The sequence below is a fragment of the Cryptomeria japonica genome, unplaced genomic scaffold (genome assembly GCF_030272615.1).
Source record: "Cryptomeria japonica unplaced genomic scaffold, Sugi_1.0 HiC_scaffold_48, whole genome shotgun sequence".
In the NCBI taxonomy this organism is placed as follows: Eukaryota; Viridiplantae; Streptophyta; class Pinopsida; order Cupressales; family Cupressaceae; genus Cryptomeria; species Cryptomeria japonica.
In genome coordinates this window covers 569711-581501 of record NW_026728870.1, presented here as the reverse complement: position 1 = coordinate 581501, position 11791 = coordinate 569711, and the positions used below count along the sequence as shown (strand labels likewise).

The 11791-nt window shown below is 32.6% G+C and overlaps 1 protein-coding gene across 1 annotated transcript; it reads right to left on the bottom strand.

Annotated features, from left to right (window-relative positions):
* Positions 1 to 6066: 6066 nt before the first annotated feature.
* On the bottom strand, positions 6067 to 7862 carry LOC131862583 (nuclear transport factor 2-like). The gene is made up of 8 exons (XM_059215065.1): positions 7821 to 7862; positions 7580 to 7717; positions 7086 to 7374; positions 6844 to 7004; positions 6596 to 6737; positions 6385 to 6506; positions 6246 to 6311; positions 6067 to 6156 (listed from the first exon to the last, which is right to left on the bottom strand). Exons 1-8 carry the CDS (start codon positions 7860 to 7862, stop codon positions 6067 to 6069), a joined length of 1050 nt encoding a protein of 349 aa, XP_059071048.1.
* Between the last annotated feature and the right edge of the window lie 3929 nt (positions 7863 to 11791).

Genomic DNA, 11791 nt, shown 5'->3' with positions numbered 1-11791 from the left:
AAATTTAATTATTGTTTGTAGCTGTATTCTTTGTTTTTGCAAATTTTTCTTCTTTTTCTAGCTAGAATTATATTTTGTTTTGCAGGATTAGCCATAAGGATCAAGATCACAAAGGTCTAAATCTAGCTCTTGTTTATCATTAGTCACTTACTTTCCATTTCAAACTTTTTTTGATATCATAGTCTCCATTTGCAGCATCACATTGAAGTATCCAAAGTCTTCAACAATGTGCAAGCACTCCAAATTGCAACCTGCACCTTTACAAGTAACACACCTTTTAAACAAAAAAGTTCAGGTGTGAGGATTCTTAAATTTTGTGGGCAAATCTCACAATAAAATCCTATCGACTAATAACATATTCATTTTCAAATAACATATTCTTATAGAGAAGAAAGATTCTAAGAGGTTATAAGAGAATTATAGTATATAATTTAGTTTTCGATTATTTGTTCCTCCAAGGAAGGATACCATTCCATCCATTTAATTCAATATTTTAATTAATTTATCCAATTAATGCATACAATTAAATATTTTTAAACTACTAAGTTTTTAGATTTTGTATTTAGATTCTAAACATGTATAGTTTTCAAAAATTTTAAAAATGATTTATTAGAAAATTAATTCAACATGTCATCCTCTCTCTTCCTTTCACTTGGTTCTCATTTTCATTGGAAAAATTTGGGGTTTCTTTTGTCTATGATTTGATCATGGATTTGACATCTATGTACAAGAAATTAACCTTTGGCTCCATGATGGGTGAATGCAGATGGAGTTTCTTCAACACTATCTAGTTGGTATTTTCATGTTGGTTCGACCTTTTGATTTCAATTGCTACTGAAGGGGTCAAGGGAAGTACTCTAGGTAATGGTTTCTCACCTAAAAAGTATTTACATGTTTGGAATAAATAAAAGATAATAATTTGTTATTCAAGAATTGCTCCAATGGAGGTGAAGAGGTAGGAGATGATTGATAGTGATAATATCTTTATGAGAAATATTTTGATTTGTATATTTTTCCTATTATACTCCCTTTCTAATCTACATAAATTTATTTTTTAGCATTCAAATCCTCTATTTTGGGGGAAAGATGATGCTTTATCATTCTTCTAGAAATTTTTGGTGGTATTTTTTGATTCTTCTAAACATCAACAGATTGTGTGCGATCCATTAGCTTGATTAGATTTCCAATCCTTGCTCTCCCTCTTTCAACCCTAAAAAATTATCCTTATAATTTACTTATTATTCTTCATATAAAAATTTGATTTCAAAGGGTTATTTTATGTTTCAATTTTTTTTTTTGTTATTTAAGAATTGATTTGAAATGATACGTTGGTATATTACAGAATCATGTTCATGTAGAATAAAGATTTATCCAATCATTTATCTTCCTATTTAAAATAATTCTGTGAAAATATGCAACCAACTTTTTGCAAGATAAATAAGATTGTTTTTAAAACTATTAGTAATAAAAAAATTATTTAAAAAAAATAATAATCAAATTTAAACAATTTTCACCTATTAGAATATTGTATAAAAGGACGGAGGACAACATGGGCCTCCATCACCATAGTGGGGTGTTTTATTTATTTTTTACTCGTATAAAATAAATTATTTTACAGAGATCTTAGTAGTGAGCATGTATCTTTTAGTGAGGAATCGACTAGGATAAAGATAACATGAATATTATTTTAAAAAAATGTCAAATTATAAATGTGGTAGATTTTTTAAATTATTGACCATGTAGATTTTTGACATCTACATGGTCATAGTCAGATATGAAAGTGAATAACTAACCAGAGAATGTTAAGTTTCTCATATATTTTCTACTCAATATATCTATAGTTTTGAGATAGTAGTCTTATATAAAGATACATTACTCACTAAAAGTCAACAAATTAAATTTATTGTGGTTGATATTTTTTAAAGTTATTTTGAAAATGTTGTAAACTAGTGTTGATATTGATAGCCTACGGCATTTGAAAAATATTCTTTTTAATAATTAATTTAAAAAATTAAACATTTTTAATCCGTGAAATTGTTATTAATTAGTAAAGACAATTACGCATGTTAATAAATGGTTGATAACTTGATAATCATGTAGATAATATTATCCACCAAACACAAAATAAAATAATTTTGATTTAAAAAGCATTTTTGAGATTGCAACTGCTCATATCCAGGGTCTCAAGAAAGAGGCTAACCTCTACTGGTCTATTTGTTCTGTTGAATTACTTTGGCTTATTTGGAAATATAGGAATGATGATATGATTAATGACAGTGACAAGAATACTACTGAGTGTCCCAGGAGACTCATCCTTCATGATCTAAATGTGCAGGTAACAAGGGTGATCAGAATCAAGAAGAATTTTGAAGGATGGCTTCGAGATGGAGCAGCTATGATGTTCACATCGAAAATCTCACATGGATTCACTTGGTCCAGGTTCTCACCAGAGAATACTCTCTTTGAGATCGTCTTGGAGGAATTAATGAGAGAGATGAATATGAACAGAGCTCAGCCAATGCAAAGCCAAGGTAAGGTTATATTTGATCAGATAGACATTTGGGAGTCTTTTGCTAGATTTTATGAAAAACTATCCACTAGTGGATGCTGTGAAGTGCAGAAAGACAATGCTAGGAGACAACTTAAATCCATTATCCCAAGGAAGATATTTGAAGAAGATGCTACCATGTTAAATCAGAGAATCACTTTAGATGAGATCAAAGAGGCTCTCATCTCTTAATAATGGAAAGGCCCCAAGAATTGATGGTCTTTCGATTGAATTTTACAAAAGTTGTCAGCATTGGATTGCGGAGGACTTGATGCAAGTCTATAAAGAAGCTAAAATTAATGGCTCATTGGGGGAGGATGTAATTACAGGGATCATAAAACTTATTCCTAAATAAGGGGACATGACATTGATAAAAAATTGGAGGCCTATCACCTTGTTAACTGTCTGTTATAAAATTCTTGCCAAGGTTGTTGCACAAAGGATAGAGAGAATTATGCCTAAGATTATATATCCTACTCAGACAGGATATGTAAAGGGAAGATATAGTCTGGAGAATCTCCTCACATGTTGGGAGGCTATGAGATGGGTTAAAGAGTCTAGACAATATGCAATCATTCTACTATTGGACTTTGAAAAAGCATATGATAGAATAGATTGGGGTTTTTATCAATATGGTGATGGAATGCCTTGGGTTTCTAGAAAACTACTGTAGGCAGGTCAACATACTAATAACAAATGCTAAGGCCTATGTAGAAATCAATGGTGTGAAATATGATTGGTTTTTCCTTTCTAGATCAATAAGGAAGGGATGCTCCCTTGCCCTTGCACTTTATATCATTGTTGCTGATGCTCTCTATTATATCCTAAGAGATTACTCAACCTCCTCGGGTGTGGATGAATTTAAGTTACCCAATGGAAGAAATCTCTCTAACATTCAGTTTGCAGATGATACCACAATTTTAACTAAATTGAAAGAAGAAAATCTAAATGCACTTTTGTACAAACTAGAGCTATTCTGTGAAGCCTTTGGTGGAAATATCTCAATGGCTAAATCTACTCTCCTAGAATGGGACGAGGAACCCCCAATTTGGTTAGATAAATACTCCTTTAGGTAGGAAGGACCTAACCAATTGATTAGATACCTTGGTATACCTTTTGAAGTAGAGCCCAAGCAGAAAGCTATGTGAGAGTGGGTTAGAAGTTAAATTGATAAAATTTAAGGAAATAGAATATATAAGCACCACCTTACCATTGGAGGGAGAGTTACCTCATCATTGGAGGGAGGGTTCAAGTTTGTCAAAGTATCTTCCTACAACATTTATTATACATCTTCACGAAATTCAAGCAATTATAAGTTTAATTATATCCAAAAGATCATTTGGTCTAATGGAAAATGTGGGAGAAAGAACCGTGCTATGAAATGGAGTTGGTGCACTATGAGAAGAACATGAGAGGAATCGGCTTAAAGGATTTAAGATGGAAAGGCAATGCATTAGCTTCTCAATGGATAGTCAAAGCTCTTAGCAGAGAAGAACAATGGAAGGTTTTGATTAGACATACCATTAGTAGGGCCATGTCTATAAATAATCTAAATAACTAGCCTTTATTGTAGTGTACTATTTCAGTTGCTCATACGTGGTGTTGCAAGCCTTTATTGTAGTGTACTATTTCAAATGATATTCTACTAAATGATTCACTCCCTTGTGTAATTTAGCACATAAAAATTTATGATGTAAGATAATCATAACATTTCTTAACATTAAATATTATTTAAAAAAATCATAACATGGTAGGTAAGTATGTCATCAATAAAATGGTATATAATCATTTCAACATATTAAATCATTTCTTTTACAAAAAAATATTGTGCGAAACAAAGTTTAAATAAAAACAATTTAAAAAAAATATAAATTTATATAATTAAAAAAATTAATTTATTTTGTGTTATAATTTATATAAAACAAATTTATACATATATTATCTAACTACAATTTTCTAATAATTATACATTTGACATATTTCTAACATTCATTTTATACAGATACTTCTTCTATACATTTCAAGCTCTAAAAATATACAAGTTATAAATTTAACTATTATAATAGATTTATTTTATAAAATTTTATTTAAATTTTTTCCCGTATCATTATATTTGGCCCTAAAGTTTACCCCACTTCTATAATATTGATCTACTTTAGCTTAAATAATACAATTATTGATAATATCACGTATAATCTATAGTACTTTTGTGGTTCTCTATTTGACCACCTTCTTGTGAGTGATCACCTTAATAAATTTTACAAAAAGACCTAATCTAGAATCTATAATACAACATAATTCACATAATTCCCTTCGTTATGATTATAATCCTATTATTCAACTTAGCAAACATGATCTTGCGTGTTTAGTGTTTTTTTTTCTAATCCTAGGAATCTATCATTTCTTTTGTATACAAAGGTCTATTTCCATGCTTATAGTAATATACCAAGTTTCAATTTTTCGTTATTTACATACACCACAATAAACTTCCTTTCGGATCCTTTTCTAATTTTTCATCTCAACAAATGACCAATTTTATTCCTTGTATTATAAGAAACTCTTAAAGTTTTATTTATTCAAGTAAACATTCATTAACAGATTTTAGTATATGATTCGAATATTTTCTCATCTAATATATCTTATGAAAGTTGGTAGTCATGATATGGTCCATTCAATTCTCTATTTTTCACATTTGACCCATCTAATATCACCAATAAAATATCCTTAAAACCTTTAATATCTTTGAATAAGATATAAAACATAGAATATTATGAAAATAGAATAATATAAAACGTAAAACAAGGTGTGGAAGAGAGAATCTAATGGAACTCTTTAACAAACTATACAGAGTTCTAATTACATATGATGTAGATTATACCTTTTATAATATTCATGACATATGATGTAGATTATACATTTGACATATTTCAAACCTTCATTGTATAAGATATAACAAAATTTTATATATAGATAACAAAAATAGAACTCTTTAACAAACCATACAGAGTTCTAATTACATTTACATTGATGATTCTTCGAAATTTCAAATCACCATCAGAAGCGATTGGCTTTCGAGACCCAGTAAAACCAGCTTCGGAGCCAGCACCTTGCTCAGGATCCCTTCCAGTTGCAGCGTGGTTCCAAATTCATGACCAGCTGCAGAGTTTCCATCCGCCCTTGCTGGGTCTCTATCTCAATCTGGGCAAGGTGACTCTATTATTGTCTATGCTCTCCCATGCCTATGCCTTTGCCTTTGTTCATACTGGTTATGCCTCTACGGGGTAAACTGCTTTAGATTAGACCAAGTATGAATAAAAAACATGTACTTCTTCTGTACATTTGAAGCTCTCGGAAATACAAGTTAGAAATTTCTTGCATAGCCATTGCGTCCTTGACGATCGCCTCCTCTCTTTACGCCATTTGGAATATTGTCTTTCCATGGTAGAAATCAATCAGTAGGAGCAGAGAAAAACAATTATATTTGAAGACTATATTACATTATATGAATAGATAATAACTTAATTAAGGCTTTGCGAAATTCCTCTGAAACCAGCCAACCTTTTCTTTTCAACATATACGCGACGCCCAGAGATGACAATAGGAGATGCCTGCTTACAAAATATAAATACAAGTTTTATGAAAATAAAGATAAATACAATATCTAATAACACTAAATAATTCGATACAAATTAAGTACCTTTACAGCACTCTCCACAGAAGTTGATGATTGGAACTCAATGAAACCATAGCAAAAGTTTTTTTCCTGCATTACAGTATTTAAACATTACAGAAGGAAAAGAGCAGAAAACAAGCGAGATTTGTTTTCAAAAACATACCTTGTTGGCTCTGATTTGAATTCCACCGGGCTTTATAGAACCATATTTTTTAAACTCTTCTTCAAGCAAAGTAATTGTAGAATTCCATGGCAAATTTCTTAAATGGATTGAGTTCTCATTGACTGTAAGTTATATGGGATTTCAAGGTTAGTGAGAAATTAAGAACCTGAAAGATACAATTAAAAAATGGTGAAGGGAAGATTATGCTAACCTGGGGCTTTTCGAGAATTAGAGTTCAAGGATTGTGATGTTGTATGTACTTGTGATGGTACATTTGCTTTCAGTCCGGTATTTATTGGAAATTTCACCACAACGGTTGGCCTTTGAATAGGATGTGGGTTCTCTTTCAAAAGCTGAACATTCAAAGAAAAAAATATCAGTAACATCATATTCTACAAACGCTCAATGTATGAAAGGGCTTTGAAGTGCTCGACGTGCATTCAAAATGTTTATACTTACAACTGCTAGAAAACTCATTTTTGTTGTTTCTTCTGGTGGTGAAATAGTTTTCTCAATATCCTTAAGCTGTTGTTCATTCTCAACAGTTTCAGTAGCATGTTTATTTTCCAATTTCGAAGGTTGTGATTCAAATCTTTGAATTTCTTTTGCAGGAACTATCTCTGCTAAGACACAGAAAGGCTGCGATTAAAGAAGATTCTACATCGAAAAATACTGAAAGATAGAAGAAGAGACCATTTTACCTTCCTGCAAAGGCTCATCACAAACAGCATTAGCCGACATATAAGTTTTGTCTTCTGAATACTGGGATTCTTCCAAATACCGAAATGCATCGTTTAGAACAAAATAGCCTCTCTCCTGTGGTGCTAAAAGGAAAGACTGGGCAAATTTTCTTTCGACATTCTCGTGCCCTAATATGATCCCAGTTACCAGTATGATATAAGATTCATTATAAGCTTCTTGTGAATCCACAGTTCCTATTTTAACCGCATTTCCCTTATTGAGCGAAGACACTATATTGTTTTTAATAGCCTGTTGGTAACAACCATTCAAAACAAGAACAACATTATGTCTGCAAATTTGATTGAATAAAGAAATGTAAACTTAAACCATGGATAAAAATTAAACTTCGAAGGTATCTTGTAGTTGCATGCCATATGGTAATATTGTATTTCAAAAATGAATTTGTATGATTTGAAACTGTTATACACTGAATCTACTGCAATATTTGACTTACTTCTAGGGTTGTTACATGCAACAATTGACCATTGGGTTCAGGGCGGGTGATAGTGCTGCAATCTTTGTAGAACTCGTATAGCTTATCTGGACAGTTGTTTAGAACACAGTAATACTGGTTCACAAATTCGTTTGCAACCTACCAAACCAAAAGTGTTAATGAAATAAACTCCAAGCCCAACGCAAATGATCCAAACCCAGAACCACTTTATAAGAATAACAAGATGGTATAGTATTCATACCTCAGAGGCAGGAAATTCTCTTTGTAACTGCTGGGATTCCATCCTTCTGCATTGGAAATGATAATCAGTTGCATGTTAAAGTGTGTTGAATCTGCTAACTATCCCAATCACAAGTCTAGGAAAAATTGCAAAAGAGAGAATAAAGAGAATATGTAGAACATAATTCCTGTTGCAGACCTTGTATGGATTTTAACTGTAAAGAGTTGCTTTTCAGTGAATGTGAATACTTTCCACACCTTTTAAAACCTCTCAACTGATTTAGTGGACTGAATTGAAATTTCGAAACAGCCTAAATATTTTTCTCACAAGCGCAGATACAAGGAGGCATAACAGCAGAGTACGAGTTAGTTTGCTTTTCTTTTCTTTTTCCAAATATATTTATAAGGCATAACAGGCGTGTCTTTTGACTAAGAGAATAGAAACTATTGAATTTTGGGATGATAACGTTTGTATGGCCATAATTACCTATTCCTATACAAGTCTAGTCTAATACAACAAGACGCACACATAAGTAAAAATGACGTTAGATTAATTAATTTAGAGTGAGGATTGAAATATTAAATGTTAAGAGAGTAATTGCAAATAAAAGTATATGTAGTTCTATGGAAGATGTGTGGAAATGTGTTTGATGTGACATTGATTCTAAAGATCTGATGAAGGAAAATATGTAACTTAAATTTGTTCATTATATCAGATTTGTTCTAGGGTATTTTCATAGGGAAGAGCACCAGTAGTCGTTATAGCTAACTTCGCGCACCCATAGATCCTAAAGGGTATGTCGTATTTTGGTTTTTTTTAGTCATCTTCGTATGCGACTTAACTGCTTATAGCTATTGATCTGGCTTCTGGGTAGTAACGATGCATGCTCTGGAATCAGTTATGCGCACAAAGGTAAAAAAGTACACATTTCAAAGTGTCGCCTGATACCTAACTAAAGATGTTCCAGTAACCGTCAACTCAAAATTGCTAGTACTTGTTGACAAATGTCCAAATAGCGATGCACAAATGTTCCAATAGTGGTGCACAAATGGGACAAATGTTCCAATAGTTGTTCACAAATGGGCCAATTAATTACAAAAAAAGATCGTCTATTGGTACAAAATAAATTTATTAATGGTGTTTTCACTATGAAGGCTATTGGGGGGTCAACATAACAATAAGGTGACGGTTCTTGGAACTATGTTATCTATTCGTGCTCTTCCCCTAGTATTACATATGTTCTCTAAGGCATAGATCTAATTTTGTTGGTTGTACTTTACTACTTCTTTTTTTTTTCCGTTATGTGATTTTTTATGCTCAAAGGCTGGTGGTGTTTGTATATATTAAGGGGAGATCACCGAGTCTAAAATGACAAACTTTACATTGAGCATCTTCATAGAACCAACTTTAGTTGGAAGCAAGCAAACATTTTGATGTCAAATTAATTTTTGGTAAGTCCTCTATTCAAAATGTTCCTATATAAATGTTCCTTCTTGTTCTACAATAGTGATAAGATGTTCTAGTATGTCAATTATATACATAACAAATACTCACATAAATGTACACATAGTCCACTCACAACAACTAGTGGATTTTGTTTAATGCCAATAACTTATTTGAAAATCAAAATCGTTGTTCAAGTACTGTGTTGATGAAACATTTTAAGAAAATCAAGTTCAAATAACAGTCAAATCTTACCCTCGCCCAACTTATTACAACATTAAATTTGTCTCCAAGAATACGTAATCATTAAGCTTATTCCCAGGAGGTCTCCCTTCAGGTGATTTCCTGAGAAGGCCCAATGCTTCACCTCTATGAGCATCAACTAGATGCAATGAGTGCTAAGTAGACCATTCATTATCATGAGAGATGGGTTCTTGTGTACTACTACTCATGAAACATGGGTCAATGAGTTTGTCTCGAAAAATACATAATTGAATCTTGATAATAATATGATAATTTGGTCTGTTGTGGAAAATATATCCTACATATAAATTGATAAGCTTAAGGGGCTCTATTATAAGTGGGTTCAACCTTGGAGGAAACTCCATTGTTAAGAGTGTCCGAGTTGGAGTAATACTAGGATGGGTGACCTTCTGGGAAGGCCCAATGTTTCACCTCTGTGAGAATCACCTAGATATAATGAGGGATAAGTGGACCATTCATTCTCATGGGAGATGAGTTCATGTGAACCAGTACTCATGAAACGTGGGTCAATGAGTTTGACTTGAAAACTATATAGTTGAATCTTGATAGCAATATCATAATTTGACTTGTTATAGAAAGTATCTCCTACTTATCAATTGATGAGCTTGAGGGGCAATATAACGAATGGTCTATAATCAAGGACAAAATGGGCCCAAAGGAATACAAAAGGGAGAGATGTTTAAAATTTGAATTACTTGAAATACTGGCAAGGGAAGAATGTTATTGGAGGCAAAAGTCAAGGGAAGTATGGCTTCAAGAGGGGGAAAGAAATACAATTTTTTTTCACAAGGCCTCAATAGAAAAAAAAGGGAGAAGTAAATTTATGGAAATCAACAAGATTGATGCAACAAGAACCCAAAATTTGGAAGAAGTTAACAAAGAGGCCACAAAATTATTTGAAACAATGTTAAAGGAAAAGTCACAAGGGAGTAAGGAAATGAGGGGAAAATTTATGGATACAATTCCCAAAGTAATATCAGAATAATAGAACCAGGAGTTTTTTAAGGCAGCAACAATGGAGGAAGTTAAAACAACAATATTTCAGATGAATCTCGACAAGGCTCCTGACCTAGATAGTTTCTCTACTAGATTATTCCAATGTTTCTGGGAGATAGTGGGCCAAGATATACACACTTGAGAGTGGAGGAAACAAGGAAAAAGAAGAGGGTATTAAAGGAAATGAACCACAAACCACACATTCTTTGCACTACTTCGAAAGAAGAAGATGGTAAATTCTATGCAAGATTTTAGACCGATTTCCTTATGCAACACTACATACAAAATAATATCCAAAATTATTGCCAACTGTTTTAAAAAAGTCTTAAATTTTGTAATATTAGAAGAACAAAGCGCCTTTGCCCCTAGGAGTTCAATAGTGGAAAGGATAATAATAGCCCATAAAGGAATTCAATCATCTAGAAAATCAAAATAGGCAGGGATGATCATAAAATTGGATATTATGAAAGTGTATGGCTCGATGGATAGAGAATTCCTCAAGGAAATTCTAGACAAATTTGGGCTTATGAAGGATTGGATTTGATGGGTGGATGGATGCATATCAACTCTAACCTTTTTAGTGTGGATGAATAGTGGGGCTCATGGTTTCTTTAATTCAAGTAGAGGTATAAGACAAGGCGACCTGTTATCTCCCTTTCTATTCATAATTATGGGAGAGGCAATGGGTAGGGGGATAACTAAACTAAGGGAGGAATCAAATGGTATGGAATTAAGGTAGTTGTTGGTGAGGCCTCGGTGACACACTAGCAATTTGCAGATGATACTATGTTGTTTGGACAATCAGACAACTAGGAAGCTAGGACTATTAAGTCACTACTCAATAAATATTTTTATGTCTTGGGACAAAAAATTAATTGGAGTAAATCGAAGGTCTTCGTCGTCAATACTCAACCAAGTCTTGCAAGGGATTCGACCAACATCCTAAAGCTTAAAGTAGCTAATTTTCTAGGCAAGTTCTTGGGCACACCACTCTTTCAAGGGATGAATAAAAAGGAATACTGGATGAACATAGTTTCAAGCTACGTAGACAAGAAGATTCTGTGGAAAGGTAAATGGATTTCGTCAGTAGGAAGATTGCTTATGATAAAATCAGTGCTTTTGACACTCCCGGTATACTCCTTGTCCTCTCTAAAATCCCTGATGGAATAGATGCAGAAATGAAAAAAATCATGAAAAGATTCTTTTGGAATGGCATGAATGACCAAAACAGAATACCCCTATTAACATGAGACAATAAATGCAAGCCAAAAAAAGTAGGACTTGCAGGA

Coding starts and splice junctions, on each gene's coding strand:
- LOC131862583 (XM_059215065.1), bottom strand. CDS start 7,862: ATGGAATCCCAGCAGTTACAAAGAGAATTTCCTGCCTCTGAG. Junction 7,375..7,579: donor TGCATGTAACAACCCTAGAA/GTAAGTCAAATA, acceptor TGTTACCAACAG/GCTATTAAAAACAATATAGT. Junction 6,738..6,843: donor AAATGAGTTTTCTAGCAGTT/GTAAGTATAAAC, acceptor TTGAATGTTCAG/CTTTTGAAAGAGAACCCACA.